The sequence below is a fragment of the Mus caroli genome, unplaced genomic scaffold, assembly GCF_978045245.1.
Source record: "Mus caroli unplaced genomic scaffold, Mus_caroli_1 scaffold_7, whole genome shotgun sequence".
NCBI lineage: Eukaryota > Metazoa > Chordata > Mammalia > Rodentia > Muridae > Mus > Mus caroli.
In genome coordinates, this window is record NW_028227262.1 from 101,226,540 (window position 1) to 101,249,199 (window position 22,660).

Genomic DNA, 22,660 nt, shown 5'->3' on the forward strand with positions numbered 1-22,660 from the left:
ATGGGAAAGTCCATTTAAATAAAAAAGATTTACCTGTGTTTTGTCATTTTCAATGGCCTCTGGTTTATCCCACCTTCTCAGGACTTGCATCAAATCCTTCCCGATCTCCTTTGGAGCCATGCCTGCTCTGCATTTAAGTTCTACAGGGCTGCTACACTACAGTGGATCCCAGACTTGCTTCTGGTCTGTCTCTAGAACACTTTGAGTATTCAAGGTCTTCTGTGGCCTGTACTATAGGCCTCACCATCTAACTATATAACCACAGACTCATACCTCTCTGCCCAGGCCACACCAGTCTCCTTCTTGCCTTACAATTCCTGTCTCCCTGCCTTCCTTTCCTTTTACCCTGTGCAGCTCTTGCTTCAAGCCTGACTTCAACGTGAAGTTGCACCTGCTGCTTCATGCAGCATGAACTTGTCACTTCTCACATAGACCAGCGTCACTACCTTGGATTGCCCCTTTCTTCTTCAAGTGGATCAGCCTCCTAACTCCAGTCACAGGTAAACCATCCCCCAACAGACTGCCTATCTTGGCTGAAATGGGCTAAACATGGGTAATTTAGTGAATGATATGCAAAGTCCAGCATACTGAGAGGCACTGCCTTTGGTTAGTCCTGAGAGTAGAGCTTACTGTCTCAGAGAACGGGGCCTCTCACAGTGTAGCTAAAGACACCTGTATAGTGAGACCCATTGGAATACGGTTCAGGAACCGATAGGCAGGCACTGTGGGTGTTGGTGCCCACTGGCTATGTATGGCTTCTCTCCAGCACTGCTCTCCAGCCTTCTGTAGCCACCGTGGCAAACCCCAGGGAAGATCAAGTGTGTGTTTCCCACTGTTTTCATGGTGGACAGCCACATAGTTTCATTCTCACGAATGTCTTCTCTTTCCCATTACATTTCAAGCTTGACAAGGATTGGGTCTTATACATGGTCACCAACTGTTGAATAATGATCTAAGGCCTATCTATCTTTAATCTTTTCCTCTAAACACTTTTTCTATACAATGACACAAATCACCAAAAGTTAAGGGACCAGGTTTGGCATGGTGGCACATACCTTTAATTCCAGCACTCAAAGAGACAGAAGCAGGCAGATCTCTCTGAGTTTGAAGCCAGCCTGATCTACACAGCGAGTTTCAGGCCAGTCAGGGCCGCATAGTAAGACATTGACTGAAAAAGTGGGTGGGGTGGGGGGACCATGAGGACTCAGGCCCCGAGCTTGACATTCTCTGAGCTGATCAGTGTCACATAGCAGTTCTCAGAGGATAGACATAACCATCACCATCATGAGGCAGAGCTGCTGTGGTAGCCTTTGGGAGACCTTGGTCCACAGCCACAATAAAATAACAATACAGCCAATAGCTGGGTCTGTGGTAACGGCACTGAGGCTGCTCATATTACCTGTGGAAGGAGGGCGAAGGGTCACAGCTGACCTCACAGGAGAATTCAGTCAGCTCTCCCGCCTGCCCCAGTTGTATATAATTTTAGACATGCCAGTGTGTATAAGAGGTAGAAGCTGACTGGGGGCAGAGCACACCCGTGGTGTCTTGCCTGTGTTGCCTGCCCCTGCTTCTGTAATTAACCTTAGCAAGCTCACTCACCAAGCCGCACTGGGTGGATCCATCTTTGGTTTGTTGGAGAGAACAGACTCTACCTTTATGGCTCCCCAGCACCCCTTGTCTCTCTGTACTTTAGAGCAGTGTGGCCTTGCTCTGTACCCAGGAGTGTGTGGTGGCAGTGCAGAGAAATGCTGCATCCTAAGAAGTCACACCAGCTCTCTGGGACAAATAGCACAGCTCTGGAAGGGCCTAGAAGCAGCTCTGAGCACTGGAGGCTTTACTCTTCCTTCCTGGGTCTTTTTTTTTTTTTTTTAAATTATTATTTCCACTATTTGAGACTTTACATTTAAACAGGCGCACACATACACCCCAAGACAGACACACAGACATCTCTCTCTCTCTCTCTCTCTCTCTCTCTCTCTCTCTCTCTCTCTCTCTCTCTCTCTCACACACACACACACACACCTGGGGCTGGAGAGATGCGTTCTTACAGAAGACCTAGATTTGGTTCCTAGCACCTACATTGGGAAGGGGCCCATTCATTCAGACTGTAGTGGTGGATAGTACAACCCACCAGATGGGGCTCCAGAGAACAGGAGTCTTGGCTGTCAATAGCTCCATCACTATACCTCTTTGGGAATCAGCTTCTTGCAGGGTAAAAGAAAGGAATTAAACTCAAGCTGTGTGTTAAATGTTTTAAACTTATAACTCAGTAGCTATTCCCCACCCCCACTTATAGCAGCTAAAAGTATTTGGATCTTACTTTCCATGATTTAGATGATGAATTATTTTCTTTGTATGCTTTTGTAAAGTAGTATATTGTTGCCTCCCAAATAATCCCTGAACTGGAGGATCCCCTTCTGCCCCATCAGAACTCCACTGAAGCCTCCCTTACATTTATCTCATGATAATCCATTTTCCTAAGGTTAGTCTCTTTCAAAATGCTGAGTGAAGGAGCAAAGAAAGAAATCCCAGTTCGGTGGGTCACAGTTCATTGAGGTCTGCTGTAGGATGTCACGCTAGCGGACCCTCCAGCTTTGGGAACATGCAATCTGCAATCTGGATACCTTTTATTTAATTTCAAGAATTCCCTTTGCACGGCAAAAAAGGGTCTGAGGAAAGCAGAGCAGCGCAGATGAGCAGGACAGAAGCAGAGCGCTCACAAACGTGGTGCCATGAAATGCTGGCCACCCACCACGCTCCCTAGCTGGGAGAGAAACAGGATCCACAAGAGGAGTGGGAAAGCCATTTTTGACACAAACAAGGGTCCTGGGGCATGCCACCCCACCCCAGTGCCTGGCCATGCAAGATGCTGAAATGGAGACTGGCCCGCCAGGCTGCGGTGCTGGGAGCCATGGAGTGATGCACCAAAATGAAAGGGAGTCCTTTGGGCGCTTCCCAAGGCGCCTGCAGGGTCAGAGCATAGTAGGTCTGTGTCCATGTCCGTGAGCACAATCAGTTAACAGATAGCACCAACTGGGATGCCCAGGGCAGGAGAGAGCTCAGGCTCTAGCACCCACTTGCCCAGCCCTCCTGGGCAGAGTCTCATTCATTCCTTGGTGGCTACTCTGGCAGCCAGTCTTTCCTCACCCTGTGCCCTGGGAAACTGGAGTAAACCATCAGGGTGAGGTCTGACCCAGGGCACCAGTTGCCTCTGGAGGGCCTGGCCTTAGTTGTGCAGTGAGAAGCTGCTGCTGCACCTGACTGAATGATCAGAATTGAGAAATACAGGTTGGGGACCAGGATGCTAGGGCCCAGGCTCAAGTCACAGAAGAGCCTTCCCACGACCACGCCTAGACATTTTACAGCCCATCAAGTCCCTATTCCCAGTTACCCCAGGAGTTGGCCCCTGTTGCTTCTGAGAGGATTTGGGGGTCCAGGGAGGGAAGTGGGAGAGGAGAGAGACCAGAAAGGCCAGGTGAGATCGGTCTAAGACCGGCAGAGGTAGGCAGTGTGTGCGGTGGGGACACTGCACTGGGCTGGAGCCCTGGTGTGGCTTGGCCACACTGTTCTCATGTGGTCTTACTAAACAACTATCTCACCCGTGTCTCACTCTCCTCAGTTACCACATTAGGAAAACCCTACCCCACCTAACTCGAAGGGATAAGCTAAGGGTGTAAATAGATAACGGATAGAAAACACTTTTTAAAAAAGTATAAAGCGCTATTAGAGCGCGAGGCAGTGTTGTTATGAGGATGTTACCCTTAGCGCTTCCCTCAGCTTCCACACCGCAGATTTGCTCTCCTTTTCAGGATGTGTCCTCACCTTAGGATGGATCATATTTCCTTGTCTCAGAAGGGGTTGGAGACTCCCTGGTCGCTTTCCCTGATCAGAATCTGTAACCCAGGTGGCCAGTGGTGTGTCCGAGGTGTGTCCCAACGATTCCTGCTGCCTTGCTGTCCTGGGACCTTCCCTGGCCACTGGGTCCACCCTATGAGATGATCTGGACTGTCCACTAGAGTTGGACAGTACTGGGGTACCCAGGTCCACCCCTTGGAATACCCTGTCTGGAGTGCAATTCCTGTGCCGATTTCCAGCAGGAGGTGAGGAGAGGGCGGGGAGGTGCGCTGAGAACAGTGGGGCAGGAGGGTTGGTCCTCAAGAACCCTAACCCGCCCCAACTCCAGTCCATTCCTCCCCGCCCCCCAGCCCAACCCTAGTCTCTTTCTGGTGGCACCTGGAGTGGCCGCGGGGCCCCCAGGCCCGGGCCATTGTGCACGCGCAGGTGGTCCTTGAGTGACTCCTTGTAGCGGAAGCTCTTGCCACACTCGCCACATGTGTAGGGCCGCTCGCCTGTGTGGATCCGCTGGTGCTTTAGCAGGTTCTGCTTTCGGATGAAGCTCTTGCCGCAGAGCGCGCACTGGAAGGGCCGCTCGCCCGTGTGCAGCCGCTGGTGGTTCTGCAGGTGCTCCTTGCGGCTGTAGGTCTTCTCACACTCGGAGCATTTGTAGGGCCTCTCACCGCGGTGCGTCATCTGGTGGCGGATGAGGCCAGAGTGGCAGTTGAAGCTTTTCTCGCACTCCGCGCACTCGTAGGGTCGTTCCTTGGTGTGGCTGCGGTGATGAATGATGAGGCTCTTTCGCACGCCGAAGGTCTTGCCGCATTCCAGGCAAGAGTAGGGCTTGCTGCGCGCGCCGTGAGCAAGGAGGCTCCGCCGCAGGCCTCCCGGGCAGCAGCTACCGCAGCCACTGCCCGCACCGGCACCGGTATTATTGCCACTACCCGCACTAGTGCCGCCGCCGCCGCCGCTGCCACCACCACCGCCACCGCCTGCACTGCCTTCTCCGGTGGGCTGAGCCTCGCCTCCGGTACTACGCTCGCCTGGAAGCGCAGGGAAGCCATCCTCCAGCAGGCTACGGCTCCCGGGTCCGCCAGGGTTCTCCGGTACAGCCAAGGCGGGCAGGCTCTGCTGGTGAGGTTGGGTTTGGGGCTGCACAGATGGGGGTGGGTTCTTTACAAGCAGCAGGCTGTCACCTAGGGGCGGGGAGGAAGACAGAAGTGACACGCTGATAGCGCTCATCTTCAGGATGACCCCAGTGTCCCGGAGCGGGGCTAGATCATCCTGGCCTCATTTTCTTTAATATTAAGATGAGCCTAACCGCTCACCAATGCCCTGTGATTTGGGATCAGGGATAGGCAAGCCCTCCGGGTTGCTTCTGCTACCCAAAGTCACCTTCAGAGGTAGAGTGCTCAGGGGTCAAGAGCCCTAGCTCTTTCTGGGTTGGATTTCCAGCAACCACAATGCGACTCACAATAGACTAACTCCAGTTCTAGGGCATCTGATGTTCTCTTCTTCACCAGGCATGCACAAGGAGCACAGACATACATGCAGATAAAACACCAATATGTATATACATTTTAAACATTTTGTAAAGATAGACTGAACTGGGGTGTGGTGTTCACCATCACCATTATTCCCAGCACTCAGGAGGCAGAAGCAGGCAGAGCTCTGTGAGTTCGAGGCCATACTGAGACCTTGTCTCAAAAATAATTAAATAAATAAAAATAAATGTAAAAAAGTAAATGTCAGATTGCCCTGAAGTAATAAAACTTAGGTGTAGTCTGAGGGATAATGTTAATTTATCTTTGGAGACTCTATGGGAGGGAGAGAATTTGCACGTGGTGAAAACCCATTTAGAGGTTTACCAGAATGGAACACAGGGAGCTCGGGTCCAAACCTCAGAGGGATGTGCAGTTAGGGCATCAGGCCAAAGAAAGCAGGCTGGGTAACTGGGATGTTGCCCAAAGGGTCCTGGCCTCTAACAAAACCATGATGTCATTTCACAACATGCTCTCCAGGGAACTGCTTCTTCTCAGGCTATAGTGCCTTTCCCTTGCATCCCAGCATCTCTAGGCCATAAATCCCTAGGCCATAAATCTGAGTATCAGAGGGGAGTGTACAGTGCGCATGGAGGGATATATATGTGTGTGCAGTGGGCTGAGTCCAGGCTCTTTGTGTCAGAACAATGACCTCAATTCCCTTCTTCTTCTGCCTCTTCCTTGATTACTGTACCACTTTCTGGTTCTCCCTCCCCGAAGAGAAGCCTAACCCCTACTCAGAGGCAACCTGTGGAGGATGGTCAATAAGGTGAATTTTTATCCACCCCTTTCTCTCCTCAGTACTCCCATTTGGAAGCAGGGACAAATGGGGGCTACTTCTTTTTTATTTGTTTGTTTTTTGTTTTTTTTTTTTCCAAGACAGGATTTCTCTGTGTAGCCCTGGCTATCCTCTGTAGACCAGGCTGGCCTCGAACTCAGAAATTTGCCTGCCTCTGCCTCCCAAGTACTGGGATTAAAGGTGTGCGCCACCTCGCCTGGCTTGGGGGCTACTTTTTTTTTTTTTTAAAGATTTATTTATTTATTATATGTAAGTACACTGTAGCTGTCTTCAGACACCCCAGAAGAGGGCGCCAGATCTCGATACGGATGGTTGTGAGCCACCATGTGATTGCTGGGGTTTGAACTCTGGACCTTCTGAAGAGCAGTCCGGTGCTCTTACCCACTGAGCCATCTCACCAGCCCTTGGGGGCTACTTCTTATAGATAGAATCTCTTATAAGCATCACATGTCAATAATAATAATAATAAAAAAAGCCTAAGCCAAGAAATAGGAGGTGGGACACTGGCAGGAAGAGAGAGGATTCTGGGAAATAGTGAAAGAATAAAAAGGAAGAGATTCAAGCATGATGCTGAGAGAGACACTGAGGAAGATGTGAAGGAAGAAGCAGGTTGGGACTGAAGGAGAGGTAACTAAACATATGGAAGACATAGAATAGTTTGAATGGGTAAATAAGTTAGGAGCTAGTCAGGGTATGAGCCAAAGATTATGACCTAGACCATTTATTAATAAATAATTACTCTCAGAGTTGTCATTTTGGAAGCAGGGGCCAGGCAAAAAGAGAAACCGATTTTTTTCAGCTTCTCGGGTCACAACTGTCATGTTCTACCCCATCCTTGAGGCTCTGAAGCCAATTTTTAAATACTACCTTATACAGACCAGGCCCGCTCTCTCTTCTGGCCTAGTCAACTCTCACTACTATTTCTATAGGAGCAGCCAAAGAGCGAACACCAAATTCATTCACCTTGATTCCAGATGCTCGAATGCACCATCCTGGTTCCAAAGCACTTGTGGCCCGCGTACCAACTAGAATGTGGATGTTGGCTGCTGCTACACCAAGGCCTGTGACTTCACTCCTGTCCACATGCTCAACAGTTCCTGTGGCTGCTTCCCAGGGAACCCACCTCCTCTGAACAATCCTCCTCTGATAATTCTTGAATCTCAGCACAACCAGCAGTCCACTTTCTCCACTTCCCATCATGCTCTGCTTCCCTGCCGCTGTTTTCTTTGCCTGGCCCAATTCAGCACTCAAGGTCTAGCAGGATGATTATTCCACGGCAAACACCCTGGTGCTCCACAGTTCAGGTGCCTATTTCCTGGCTTAGGCTTTTTTTTATTGACATGTGATGCTTATAAGAGGTTCTCTCTATAAGAAGTAGCCCCCATTTGTCCCTGCTCCCAAATGGGAGTACCGAGGAGAGAAGGATGGATAAAAATTCGCCTTCTTCACCATCTTCCACAGGCTGCCTCTGAGTAGGTGTTAGGCTCCTCTTGGGGGAGGGAGAACCAGTAAGTGGTACAGTAACCAAGGAAGAGGCACAAGAAGAAGGGAATTGAGGTCATTGTTCTAACACAGAATCCCAATCCTTGCATGTTGCCTTTGAGAACTACACTTCTGGCCTAGGTGGCCTTCCTCACAGACTGGGCCCTGGCTCTTGTCTTTAGTGACTTCTGGTTTCACTCTGCAATTATCATATTGTTCCTTCTCTTCCTTGTCTTCTGTGTCTTCTCATGCTTGGGCATGAGAGGTTTTGCCTTCTGGCTACTGCTGTTAACTGATTCAGATACAAGCAAGTGATTGGCATCTGGTGATTTGGTGTGAGTAGTTTGCTGGAAGATTTCTGGAAGGTTTCTTAGCGCTGAGAGCAAAGTTTCTCCACCTTTCTAATGCTGTGACCCTTTAATATAGTACCTCCTCTGTGACCCCCAACCATAAAATTATTTGCATTGCTATGTCATAACTGTAATTTTACCACTGTATGACTTTTTGTTTTTGTTTTTTCGAGACAGGGTCTCTCTGTGTAGCCCTGGCTGTCCTGGAACTCACTTTGTAGACTAGGCTGGCCTCGAACTCAGAAATCCACCTGCCTCTGCCTCCCGATAGCTGGGATTAAAGGTGTGCGCCACCATGCCCGGCCACTGTATGACTTTTAAATATCTGTGATTTCCAATGTGTAGTATGTTGAAGTCTGATCTGTTGCTATGTACTGTAATGCTAGTTACTGGCCCTGGTTGCCCTGGGATGAGAGAATCCTTACATACACCAAGTGATGCTATGTGACTTTGCTCTTTAATATAAAAGTATTGGTTGAATAAAGGGGTCTACAACTTACAGCTGGGCAGAAGAGATGTAGTTTTGGTTCCTGGACTTGGGGTCTGAGGCAGGACCACAAGGGGAGGGAAGAGAGAAAGTGGAGAGAGGAGAAAATGCCATGGGGTAGGTGAGTCATGAAAACATGCCCATGAGGTCTGGCCAACTGGAGTTAAGAGCTGCCCAGATGGAACGTGGCAAGTTATAACTCAGGGTTATTGATGGGGAAGTAGATTTTAATAGCTTAAAGGGTGGATTTCTGCCCAGGCTAGTGCATTGCACTAAAGACTTTCTATAAATATGAAGGTTTTGTGTCTTATCTGGGAACAGAATGATCAAAGGTGGGGTAGAAACTCATGATTGAGATTAAATAATAACAACAGTAGTGAACATTCTAGAATTTTTGTTTTTTAAAAACACATAGAAATATTATAAGAATATGGTTTTGTTCCAATCCCAGATGTGGGATGACTGTCATTTGCCTGATGCTCTAGCAGAGGCCTGCTTGCACCAGCTGCAGATAGTTCCTACAATTGTGTAACATTTGAAATTCTGGGAACTTTTCAGAGGGTATATAAATGCTAGGACCCCAAGGTGAACGGTTGGTGGTTGTTCAGAGAGGTGGTTGCAGTTTCTTAGTCTTGCTCAAAGAAGAAACAGAAGGAAAGAATTTAAATTCAGAGATCTCTCTCTCCCCCTCTATCCTTCTTTCTCTCCTATTGATGGGGTAAAATGGGGGGTAGGGGTGGGAAAAGGAACTTGCAAAATAGTTAAGGCAAACGACATGTAATGGATCGAAAGTTAAGGATAAAAATAGGAAATTTGAGCCAGGCTGTAGTAGCGCACGCCTTTAATCCCAGCACTTGGGAAGCAGAGGCAGGCAGATTTCTGAGTTGGAGGCCAGCTTGGTCTACAAAGTGAGTTCCAGGACAGCCAGGGCTACACAGAGAAACCCTGTCTCAGACAACAAACAAACAAAAAAGGAAATTTGGTTTGAAATGTCATGGAGGAAATGGCATGGGATGAAGGAATGGGTTTTTATTTTTCAAGAGGCCAGCAAAAAGTTTACTGGGACCCCCTCACCTCTGGCTATGCTCCCAGAGGGGATTTTCTGTTTTTACTTTTTCTTCTTTTTTTTTTTTTTTTTTCCCCAAGACAGGGTTTCTCTGTATAGCTCTAGAACTCACACCGTAGACCAGGCTGGGCCTCAAACTCAGAAATCCACCTGCCTCTGCCTCCCGAGTGCTGGGATTAAAGACTGATATTGGTTCTAATATGTACCATGTTAATATAGTAGGTCAAGCTATAGCTAGAGATCTCTGATATCAAAATGCCCAGTGCTTCAATTGCAGGAAATATGATCATTTGCAAAGAGACTGTAACCCAACCAAAATCCTCAGATATCAAACAGCCAGTGCATTAACTACGAGAAATACAGTACTTTGTACAGGAAAAGTGAACAAGTCATTTCTAGAGACAATGGTTTTCCGAAATTTCAAATAGAAAGAATGCCCAGGCTTTCTGGGGAGTGTATATGATACAACACAGGCCACCACTGGATTCAGGAATGCAGATCCAAAACAAGATATGCAAGGTAATTCCTTATCATCGGGAAATGGCCTTGGGAACCTGGCATGAGGCCACTCAGTAAAAAGCATGAGCTTTTTGCCTCTTGTCAGTCAGGAAATAGCAAGCAGGAAGAAAACTTCAACTGAGTATTGGTGGTCATGCTCAAAGAAGAAACAAAAGGAAAGAAATTAGATTCTGTTCTCTCTCTCTCTCTCTCTCTCTCTCTCTCTCTCTCTCTCTCTCTCTCTCCTTTCCTTCCTAGCTAGTGATAGAGAATGAAAAAGATAGAGGGATAAAAGATGGGAAAAAGAAAAACCCACAAAGTAGCATAGACCAGCTACACTGTGCTCCATGAAACTTTGCCCAGAACACCCTAAAATACAAAATTAAAGTAAATTTAAAATGACAAGTCTAGAAATGGTTGGGGGCTATAGAAGTGGCTGCTATTATCATTTCTTTCAATGCCAGTAGTCAATCTTCTGGGTTTTCTGTACATTATCCTGGTTTGCCAACAGGCTACGAAGCAGACTGCACTAAATTCCACTCCAAACAAGGACTCACAGCTCTCCCACTGAAGGAAAACACGCCAGGTTCTAACAGAGGCACACACTACTTACTGGGCCCAGAGTCCAGTCCAAGCTCCCCTTCCATTGAGTCACGTGGGCCCCATGGGTACGGCTGCTCTTCCTGCTTGATCCAGGACAAAATGTCATGTGCTGAGATGAGAGACTCTGTTGTTAGGGGGAAAAGGCAATCTTAAGACTTCATTCACTTTCACTTAGCATCCACTATACATCGAACTCCAGAGAGACTACGGGGCCAGGCCATGCTAAAGGAAGCTCAGCTTTGAAGCCTGGAGGGCCACAGCTGGCTGGTTTGACCTGTAGTGCAGAGGCAGGGCCAGAGCCACTGACAAGCCCACAGCAAGAGCTTAGGACTCTATGAGGAGACTCTGCTTCCCATCTGCCTGGTCCCCTCAACCAACCACAGGCAATTTCTCATCCTCTCTCCTTGATATGGAGGGTAGGATGAGACCGTGGTGTCAGGATTTCTAGAAGGAATGCCACTGGACCGCTCACGTTTACAAACTCACACATAAATGCATCTCCAGCCCAGCTGGGTGCGTTTCCCTACACCTTAGAACCTCCCCAGACTTTTCATGGGAGATATCGCACAAATGCAGGTCCAGAAGGGGGATAAGGGATGGCCCTGTGACGACGAGCACTGACTGCTCTTGCAGAGGACCCAAGTTCAGTTTCCAGCACCCACACCAACAGCTCATAACCTCTGTACTCTAGCTCTAGGAAATCTGGCCTCTGTTGGCACACACATATACATTATTAAAAATAAAATAAGCCTTTTACAAAGAAAGTAAAGAAATTCCAGAAAATATAAGTTACTTGCTCTTTGACACACAAATACACATTGCATTTTGCAGCCTTTTGGTTTAAATTCTTCAACAAGCAGAATTAAGGTGATTTTTTTTTTATCCATTCCATTGACACATTAAATGCTAAGTTTAAAAATTCACTCTGAGGGACTGGAGAGGTAGCTCAGAGGTTAAAAGCACTGACTGCTCTTGCAGAGGTCCTGAGTTCAATCCCCAGCAACCACACGGTGGCTCACAACCATCTGTAATGGGATCTGATGCCCTCTTCTGCTGTGTCTGAAGACAGCGACAGTGTACTCATATACATAAAATAAATGAAATATTAAAAAAAAAATCACTGACATCTTTCTCACCTGAATTAGGATCTGTGGGAATATCTCTCTCTGCCAAATCCTGCTGGTCCCATACACACTGCTGTTCTTCCTGCTTAATCCGGGACAAAAGGTCCTGGGCAGAGATGGGGGAGTCTACTCATGGGAACAAAGAGAGCAAACATGTTAGAGAAGGAGGAATCCCACCAGTCCGTGTTATTTAGTGAATCTGATTTCAAGCAATCATTTGTTTTCCCTAAGAGTCAAGGATAACAATAAATTATTCCAATTAGCTAACGGCTCCAGCTATTCTGGCCATAATGAATGTGGCTGAAGGCTGGAGTATGTCACAGTGAACAGGATACAAAATACTTCTAGAGATTTAACCAACAGGATGAGGTCTCTGCTCCACAGAAGATGGCATGCTCATGAGGGAATTTCCCAGGAAAACAGCCCTTTCAGGGAAGCCTTTTATCAGTATCTGAATGGAACTTATCAAAGAGAAAACAGCTTTCTTTTCAAAGGCTACTAAACCTGTAACCGCACACTTGGGAGGTGGAGGCAGGAGGATTAGAAGTTCAGTGTCATCCCTGACTACATAGAAAATTTGAGGCTAGTCTTGGGTCCATTAGACTCTATATCAAACAATTTTTTTCTTTTCTTTTTATTTGTTTGTTTGTTTTTTTTTTTAAGATTTATTTATTTATTATATGTAAGTTCACTGTAGCTATCTTCAGACACTCCAGAAGAGGGCACCAGATCTCGGTTACGGATGGTTGTGAGCCACCATGTGGTTGCTGGGATTTGAACTCTGGACCTTCGGAAGAGCAGTCGGGTGCTCTTACCCACTGAGCCATCTCACCAGCCCTTCTTTTCTTTTTATTTTTTCTTTCTTTTATTTTAGTTCCCCCCCCTTTTTGTCATTTTCTTCTTTTCTTTTTAATCAAATCCAACTATCTATTACATTATCTATTGCCTTCTTATCTCTTGAAGGTTTCTAGAGATAGCAGTATTTGATATATTTAAGGAACCCATTTGGGACTGGAGAGATGGCTCAGCGGTTAAATGCCACTGCTCTTCTGAAGGTCCTGAGTTCAAATCCCAGAAACCACATGGTGGTTCACAACCATCCGTAATGAGATCTGATGCCCTCTTCTGGTGTGTCTGAAGACAGCTACAGTGTACTTACATATAACAATAAATAAATCTTAAAAAAAAAAAGAACCCATTTGACACCAGTGAAGGCCCGGCTCCTACCCTTTGGCTATTATCACTTGCCTGTGTATCTCAGACTTTCCTGGGGGAGGGACAAGGTAGGAGCTCTTACTAGTAATGGTAGCTAGTTTTAGTGTCAACTTGGGAACAATACCCAGGAATTTCATCAAACATAATTCTGGATTATTATGAAGGGATTTTTTATAAGTAAGATTAACATTTAAGTCAGTAGTTTAAATCAAACAGATGACCCACTCTGATGTGGATGGGTCTCCTCTAACCAGGTAAGGGTTGAATTGAAAAAGATGGCCAACCCCAGGGAAGAAGAGCTTGTCAGAAGATCATCTTGTGGATGGAGCTGCAGCACAGTCCTTTCCAGGTCCCTTCCCACTAGCCTACCTCCGAGTAAATTTTGGATCTGTCAGCCACTATAATGACGTCAGCCAGTTCGTTAAGTAAATCCCTGTACATAACCATGTTCATGATCACATGATGCACACACAAGCCAATGGTTCAATCTCTCTGGAGAGCTGGGCCTTGAGTACACCCCTGCCATAGCAGATCCTCATCTAAACAACCCAGCTGAGAGACCATCTAGGAGCAGCTCCCAGGAGTGATCATGTAAGCCGGGGAGCCTGGCTTGGAAGTGGCAGCTCATAAGTGCTTGTGCAGTGGATCTTTGTGGTCTGGGATCAGGTCTTACTGGCTTTTATATCCTAGTACCCATAGAGTCCAATAAAGTGCTTAAACTAACCAAGCTGCTTCTTATAAAGGACAGAGGGGCAATCCAAAATTTACTGGACAAAGGAGAGCGGAAAAAACCAGAAAGCTAAGCTGAATGTAGCTATAAACCCTCAATGCTAAACACCCCGTTTGTGCCTCCGTGGAAACCTGTCTCAGTCCAGGTCTGCATCCATCGCTCTTCCTTTGCTGGCATAGCCCTCTAACCTGACAACCTCCAGATACTACAGCCCATATCTCACCTCACTAATCCTTGGTCAAGTAGTTATCTGACTCACTCACCAGTGATGGATTCTGTGGGGATGGCTCTTTCTTCCAGGCCCCTCTGGCCCCGAACACACAGGGCTTCTTCTCGCTTTACCTGGGAGGAGATGTCCTGTGCAGGCACCAGAGTCTCTGTTCCTGGGGAGAGAGAACCACACTTCCTAGAATTTTTTTTTTTTTTTAGTATGGTGGTCACCAGGATGTTTTGAGGTCAGAACCATGTCTGTCAGCACTTCCAGGGAACAATACAAAAATCTTGGGTTCCTACTGGAGCCATGTGGGACCCTGTGGAGCAGGAAGTACCAGTAGCAGAGAAGTGACCAATATTAAGAAAAAGGGATAACAAAAAGGATATGATGGTTCATGCCTGCAATCCCAGCAGTCAAGAGGCTGAGGCAGGAGGATCATCACGCATTGGAAGTCAGTTTGACCTGGATAGTGAGTTCTAAGTTAGGTTGGGCTCAGAGTGAGACCTCACCTTGAAAAAGAAAGACGAGGCCAACAGCAATATGAAGTCTGGGACGCCAAAGGGAAGCTTTGGAAGCAGCAGTCACTCACCCTTGTTTTTTACCTCCTCTGTCAGACACAAACATACTGCTCTATGAAGCAATCAGGCTGGGCAAAGACTCAACCAAATCTTGATGTGTGAAGAAAATAGTATCCTTAAGCATAAAAGCCAGCAACACATATTTTTTTTTTCACAGAATTCTGCTTTGTGACCAACAGGACATTTTCTTCTGGAGCTTTTTGGGACAATGAAGTAGCTCTTGGTGGAAGCCTGCTCAGGCAACAGGAGACTGGGTAAGGACCCAAAGAGGGTGATTCTGGTTTCAATTCCACCACCAGCTCTCTCCACCTGCAACCTTGCCTCTCTGGGTTTCATCTAAAGCAGGTAGAGTGGTCCTGGTTCTGTTTTGTGACCCGTGATGGTTTGACAACTCAGGCAAACTCTTGTGGACACAGGGCCCAAAATGTAAAAAGCTGCCACACAATATGGGAATCTGTAACCACAGCTGCCAAAGAACACCCACAGTGCTTGATGAGGAGTGGGAGAGGCCACTGAAATGAAACATTCTTCTGGGGAAGTGCACGGGGCAGAGGCAGGTCTACCTGGCTGGAGCTGCCTGTAAGGGATGTGGGGAGTGCTGCTCATGAGTATGGGAGATTCTCATGATACACATGTTCTAGTGATAATGTCTGTGTGACTTTGTGGACCACGAAGTTAGCAATTTAAAGAGGGGATTTTATGACCAATTAGCTAGAGTAAAACCAAAGAAGGAGGAAGAACAGTGCTGAAAGTTTCCATGAAAATATAATCCATTCAAGCACTGGAGAGATGGCTCAGTGGGTAAGAGCACTGTCTGCTCTTCCAGAGGTCCTGCGTTCAATTCCCAGCAACCACATGGTGGCTCACAACCATCTGTAATGGGGTCTGATGCCCTCTTTGGGTGTAGACAGCAACAGTATACTCATATACATAAAATAAATAAATATGGGTGAGATTTGATAAGTCAGACAAGCAGAGGACACCAGTACAACATCACACCACATGTTGCCCAACACTGTTTACGAAGCAGAGGCACCAGGGTAGACACTAGTGTCTTCCATCCTAGTGACAGCTGCCAAATGTGATATTCTTAGGACCAACGGTTCCTTTATGAGTGAGGAGTGAGTAGGGAAGTATATGTGTGCCAAAGCTAGAACAGGGTATGAGGTGCAGCATGAGATGCAGATCACACGCAGGCAGTGAGCAAATGGCCAGGCAGAACCACGGCTGCTGCAGTCTTCCTTTCCACCTCCTCTGTTAGTCTCCCTGAGACTGGGTGTGGGGCCACTAGCTGTTCACGTACCCCATCAAGTCTGGGAGGTGTCCTGGCCTAAGCCCTTCCTTACTTCTTTATTTTTTGAGATAGGGTCTCACTATGTCACCCTGGCTGGCCTGGAATTCTCTACATAGACCAGGGCGGCCTCATATTCATGGAAATCCATTTGTCCGTATGCCTCTCGAGTGCTGGGATTAAAGGTGTGCACCCCAGCCTGCCTCTTCCCTAGCTTACCTGTAAATTCAGAGCTACCAAAGGCCAAGGCCTATGATATGGTTTTAGGCCCTAAAGGCATGCCCTGTAAGTGACCACACAACAGCTGTGGTATAAGTGCTTCCTGGGTCATTAAGACCTATTTTCTCCAGACCTACATAGTAGCAACTCCTTGTGTGTGTGCAGGGTGCCCAGCTCTCCTCTCCTGCCCCTCCCTGAACCATCCTTAGCGCAACAGCCATTACCTGTGTCTGCAGTCACTGGGATTTCTCTCTCTTCAGGGTGATGCTGCTCCCACACACAAGGCTCTTCCCTGGATTCTGCCTGGACTGGAGGGTCTGGCTTGGACACTGGGCCATCTGTGTCTGTGAATGAGATGGAGAGAAGGAGGGGAAAAGGGTTGTATGAGGTTGCAAGTGAATTCAGATCAAGGTGATAGAGCAGGACTCTCAGTTACCAATGTCCCACAGCATGGCAGCCATTATGTGCGGAAGGAATCTTGAAAGCCAACAGAAACCCAGGCCTCTTTCTGAGAGTCAAGAGCACAGAGTCCATGGTTGACCCTGAACTGTTAGGATACAACCCACAGAGGTATAAACTTGATATTTTACAGTATTTTAGAATAATGGTAGTGCCGCATAGACTACCGCAGTGACTGCTCAGCTGACACGCTTTAATATTCATCCTATCCTAAGTTCCCCATTACTTTCCATCAGACTCCTTTGCATCTTGAAGCTCTCAGCAGAGAACCCTCGCCAGTGGAGGGGAGTACCCTTACCCAGGGACATCAGGGTTTTGTAGTTCTCCTTCACCAGATTGCTGTAGAGCTCCTTCTGCCATTCGTCCAAGTTCTTCCATTCGTCCTCAGAGAAGTAGACAGCAATGTCGACGAAGGTCACGGGGACCTGGACCAACAAGGGTTTTAGTCAGCAGCCTGCTGCTGTTCCTCACCCCGCTCTCCAAAGAGCCAGCCTAGCTCAGAGCTCAGCCTCTGTTCTCAGCATCCTGATCTGTACATCCTAGGTCTCATCCCTTCATTTCTATGGACTTCAGGGATCCCGACAGCTGGCCTAAGCAAGCTCCCTAAGTATCCAACAGCAGTGGTGTCAGTATCGCCTGTTGACTTTTTGTTGTCTTCTTTTCTTCTGTAAACATTGTTTATTTGTTGTGTGTTGTATGTACGTGTGTAGAGACACCCATGCAATGGCACACACATGGAGGTCAGAGGACAAGTAGCAGAGCTCGTTCTCAATTTCTACTAGGATCCAGGTCATCAATGGTGAGGGCCCTCTCTTCCCTTTTCTGTCCTTTGCTGTTTTGAACTAGACACTGAGGGCAAAGCCATAGTCAGTGTGTTTCTTTGGGGGCTCAGGGTAGCAGGGATATGAGTGACACCAAGTATGGGAATCAGAGAGCCAAATACAGTAAAACTGTGTGTGACAAACCTGTATTTCAGGTCAGATCACCTGTGCGTACACAGTTATGTTTTTTTCAAGATTTAATCATTTTTATTTTATGTATATGAATGCTTTGTCTGCATTATGTCTGTGTACCATTGGGCTTTCAGTGCTGACAAAGGCCAGAAGAAGGGTTAGGACCCTCTAGAAATGGAGTTGCAGTGGATGGGAGCCTCAATTTGGATATTGGGAATCAAACCAGGGCCCCGGAGAAGAGCATCCAGTGCTCTTAACCACTGAGTCATTTCTCCAGCCCCCAAAGTTAAATTTTGTCACTAGAATATCTTCAATCCACACTGAACACATGGAGCACGTGTCTCAGCTCCAGAAGCCTGTCCTGTCTTTATGAGGAAGTCCTGCTGCAGTTGTGGCTACCCACAGTCACTGCTAGTCAAGGTATTCTGAGCTGCAGTAGAGAGCTGCTGTTTCATTCTGACCAGAGCTTTGTCCATACTCATTTCAGCCCTCACCAGCACCACCTCATGTTGGACCAAGCTGTTTCACTTCCATTAACTAGTCCCTGAACTTCCCTCTCTGACCACGCACGCTTCCTTCCTAGCCCTCTCATATCCCTATTGAATCAGTGGCTCACTCTTGCTCTGAAATCCAGTGTCTCAAATCTCACCCAGGTCCTACTCTACTTGGCATATTCGGGGCTAACGTGGGCCCAAGTGGTACGTTTATGTGAATGATAAAGAGCCAGACTGCCAGTCCACAAGCCAGGTGAATAGAATATCAAGGGTACCCTGTGCAGGTGTGAGATGCAAGCTGTGTGCAGAGCCTACTGACTGACTGTTCCCAGTCCATCATTAGAATTAAAACTAGAATTCCTACCAGGCTTGGACAAATCCTCAATCTAAGAAAACATGCAATCCCTTTCCTTCCTTCCTTCCTTCCTTCCTTCCTTCCTCTTTCTTTCTTTCTTTCTTTCTTTCTTTCTTTCTTTCTTTCTTTCTTTCTTTCTTTCTTTTTTTTTCGAGACAGGGTTTCTCTGTGTAGCCCTGGCTGTCCTGGAACTCACTCTGTAGACCAGGCTGGCCTCGAACTCAGAAATCCGCCTGCCTCTGCCTCCCGAGTGCTGGGATTAAAGGCGTGCGCCACCACGCCCGGCTCTTTCTTTCTTTCTTTCTGTTGTTTTTCGAGCAATCCCCTTTCTTCATTTTATGTCCCTGTTGCTAGATGAAACCACAATTCTCCAATCAATATCTGCCACAAATTCATACCAGCTGTCCCATGGCTGCTTTGGAAGCCTTTTGTTGACTTCTTTTTGACACATTGCCGTGCTCTGCAGGAAGCTCATTGCAAACTTCACTTCCCAGACCCTGTCTGGCCTCCCTCCATCTTCTCCTGCTCCTCTCTGACTTCAGGTGGGTATAATGGAGTTTTGTCCTTCTCTTCTTGCTAAGCCAAACCTCCACCTCCCATCTGCAAACTTGATCCGAATGATGTTGACTCTTTCACATCTTCAGTTTCTCCCTCTCCCTGGCTGTTTCTCCCGAGGGTCATTTCAATGGCCCTCACTCACTTTATTCACTCAGACTGGAAAGATTGCTTAATGGGTTAGGGCCACCAAGCATGACGACTTGAATTAAAGTCCCAGAAGCCACATGGTGGAAGAAGAGGACTGATTCTTGCCCTCCACTTGTGCTATGACACACTGGTGCAAGCGCACTGGCACACACACACAAATATAAAATGTAAAGTAAAACCCTTCACTCAATTCTATCTCAGTTCACTTGGGACATCCAAAGAAAAGCCTGTTTTTCCTTTTTCAAAATCTATATACATTTTAGCTTCCTAAAATCTAACATCTAGCTGGCTGTTTATGGTGCACACCTTTAACCTCAGCACTTGAGAGGCAGGGACAGGAGGATCTCTGAGTTTGAGGACAGCCTGGTCTACAGAACTCAAGCCAAACCATATCCTGGAAAAATAATCAATGATTTGCTGCTAAAATCTCCCTGGTAGGCAGAATACCTTTCTAGAATTTTCTTGTTTAATTCCTGTGACTATATTGCCTGCTAAACAGTTGGCTCACATGGGAACTGCTGAACTGACCACTAATTCCCTTTGCTGTTTCTTTGCCTTAAGGTTGGCAATTTCATTGTTTTTATTGCAGCTGTTACCTCTTTGGGGATGACTTAAACTTTCCTTGCTTCCTTCAAAGTTCCATAGCCTTCTTAGCCATTTCTTTAAATCAGCTATAAGTAGCTAAAACTAAGTATATCCAAGGTGTGTTCACCATCTTCTGAAGTATGGTAGCTTCTTCATCTTATTCTACCATTTCTTTAGAGAGTCAACTCTTTCTCCTTCTCCTCCTCCTCTTACTTCTCCTCATCCTCTTCTTTTTAGTTTTCAGAGACAGGATTTCTCTATGCAGCTTTGGCTGTCCTGGAACTTGCTCTGTAGACCAAGCTGGCCTCACTTGAACTCAGACATTCACTTGCCTCTGCCTCCCAAGTGCTGGGATTAAAGGTGTGCACAACCACCACCTGTCTCAGAGTAATTTCTATACAGTTGGAAACAGAATCACTTTTTAGAAGTATCATGGTGACAGAATACAGAAATCTAAGACATGGTCTGAGATAAACAGGAGCCTGAATGAAGACTAGCTGCAGACTACCCATGAATGAGTTAGGAATTCATTAGTAGACACAATAGGCCTAAAGGATCAGAGAGAATATCCTTCCTAGACCTAATAGAAAAAGAGAATGTGAGATGGCTCAGTGGGTAAGAGCACCCGACTGCTCTTCCGAAAGTCCAGAGTTCAAATCCCAGCAACCACATGGTGGCTCACAACCATCCATAATGAGATCTGACTCCCTCTTCTGGAGTGTCTGAAGACAGCTACAGTGTACTTACATATAATAAATAAATCTTTAAAACAAGCAAACAAACTTCTTAAAAAAAAAAAAGAAAGAAAGAAAAGAAAAAGAGAATGCAGCCAGGAGTGGTGGTTCATGCCTTTAATCCCAGCACTCGGGAGGCAGAGGCAGGCAATGAGTTCGAGGCCAGCCTGGTCTACAAAGTGAGTTCTAGGACAGCCAGAGAAACCCTGACTCAAAAAGACAAAAAAAGAAAGAAAGAAAAAGAAAAAGAGAATGCATCTTGAACACCCAAGCTCATGCAATGAGCCTCATACTCATGCTATGGTGAACCTCATTCAAGAACATTCTCTTGGCACTTAGAGTTGTGGTTCTAGAACACACACATGAGTTCCTTTTGTGCATACATGTGTTCATGTTTGTGTGAGCAGGTTCACATATGTGTATGGGTATGTGTGTACTTGTGTACACACCTCTTTCGAGACAGACTCAATGGCTTGGAGCTCCTTAATTAGGCTAGACTGGCTGGCTGACCACGGAGCTCAAAGGAATCCTTTTGTTTCTACATCCCTAGAATGTGATTACAAGCACACAATGACACACCCGGCTATTTTACATAGGTTCTGGGAATTGAACTCAGGTTCTTACGCTTGCACAGCAAGCATATTACAGACTGAGCTATCTCCTTAGCCTGTAAATACTTTTACAGTCCCTTCAAGTAGAAGAGCCTAATTCTCCACCTCTTGAATGCAGGCAGAATTTGATAACTTACATCTAGCAAATGAAATGATATTGTATGGCACAGAATATACAAGACCCATCCCATCCTATCTCTTTGAATCCCTCAATCTAGGAAACATAGAGGTGGCTTCCATGTTATAAGTAGGTTCAAGCAGTCTTGGGGACGTCCAAAAGTCTTGGGGAGGGAGCTGTAGTCAATGTTCAAATGACAGCATCACCAATCAAAAGCCACACTGGAACCTCTCAGGATTGACTGAACAGAACCACCCAAACTGTTTCTAATTCCTCACTCACAGAAACTATCAGATGATAAATTTACTAGGCTTCCATTTTGAGGTCATTTACTGCCCAGCAACAAATAACTAACAATGACTACATAGTGTTTTCCCATAAACAAAATCAATGACTTTTCAAAACTCCACAAAGCAATTACAATGTCATCTACATATTATAAATGACAACACTGAAGCTCAAAGGGACTAGCTAAAAATTTGCTAAACTACTTATACTTCTTTAAGAAGACACCGATGAGCCTCAGAGACAACAAAAAATATATTTGCCCAATAATAGGAAAGCCAGAAGGTGGCACAGTCAAGATACAAACCCACATCCTGGGGGCTGGAGAGGTGGCTCAGCACTTAAGAGGACAGACTGCTTTTTCAGAGGACCTGGGTTCAATTCTCAGTACCCACAGGGCAGCTCACAACTATAGTTTCAAGATCTAACAGTCTTAGACATACATGAAGGCAAAAGCACATAAAAATAAATAAATAAATAAATAAAATTAAAAAAAAAATAATAAAGTCTTTAAAAAACAAACCCAAGCCGGGCGGTGGTGGCGCACGCCTTTAATCCCAGCACTTGGGAGGCAGAGGCAGATGGATTTCTGAGTTCGAGGCCAGCCTGGTCTACAAAGTGAGATCCAGGACAGCCAGGGCTACACAGAGAAACCCTGTCTCGAAAAAACCAAAAACAACAACAACAACAACAACAAACCCAACTCTCCTGACCCCATGTCTTATAACAATTCCATTATCATGCAGTGGCGACCTGAGACTCCTACCACTTTATTCAACATACAGACCAAGTGGCAGAGCTAGGTAAGGATATTACACTCAGTCAAGGCACAGGGTACACACGAGAGCAAAGGGAAGCAGGAGAATCAAGGGAAATGCCGATCATGCTGCCAGAGCAACATATCCCATATCACAGCTGAGGCAGGATCCACTTTGGGGCTATTACAACCTAATGCCTTACAGCCTAGATACACAGAAGTCTTGTGGCTCTTCTGGTACTGTCAATAGACTGAATGTCCCAGAGGACACAGAGACACACTAAAACATGGTCCCTTCCTAGAAGTTCAGAGCTCTCCAGTCAGAGATTAAGTAAGCGTGTTTCACATGCCAACTCTAAGTCCATTGCTGTTAGAAACACAAGGCACAGCCATGAACCAATTTACATTTTGATTAGGAAAAGCCAACCAAAAGAAAACAAAAAGTAAATATGCAAGACTCAGGAGGAACTTGGTACTGTTCCTTGTTTGTTCATTTGGATAGGGTATTGCTGTGTAGCCCAGCCTGGCTTTGAACTCAATACATTACCCATGTTGGCTGCAAACACAAAATCT

At 46.4% G+C, this 22,660-nt stretch overlaps 1 protein-coding gene across 1 annotated transcript in view; it reads right to left on the reverse strand.

Moving 5' to 3' along the window:
• Positions 1–1,022: 1,022 nt before the first annotated feature.
• Znf282 (zinc finger protein 282) overlaps positions 1,023–22,660 on the reverse strand; it is a 28,905-nt gene continuing 7,267 nt past the window's right edge. The window contains exons 3-8 of the mRNA XM_021164618.3: positions 16,789–16,915; positions 16,256–16,375; positions 13,993–14,112; positions 11,797–11,910; positions 10,671–10,784; positions 1,023–5,030 (exon numbers count right to left, since the gene is read on the reverse strand). Of these exons, the coding sequence (XP_021020277.1) occupies positions 4,213–5,030; positions 10,671–10,784; positions 11,797–11,910; positions 13,993–14,112; positions 16,256–16,375; positions 16,789–16,915 (1,413 nt within the window). The 3' untranslated portion in view covers positions 1,023–4,212. The remainder of the gene's footprint in view (positions 5,031–10,670; positions 10,785–11,796; positions 11,911–13,992; positions 14,113–16,255; positions 16,376–16,788; positions 16,916–22,660) is intronic.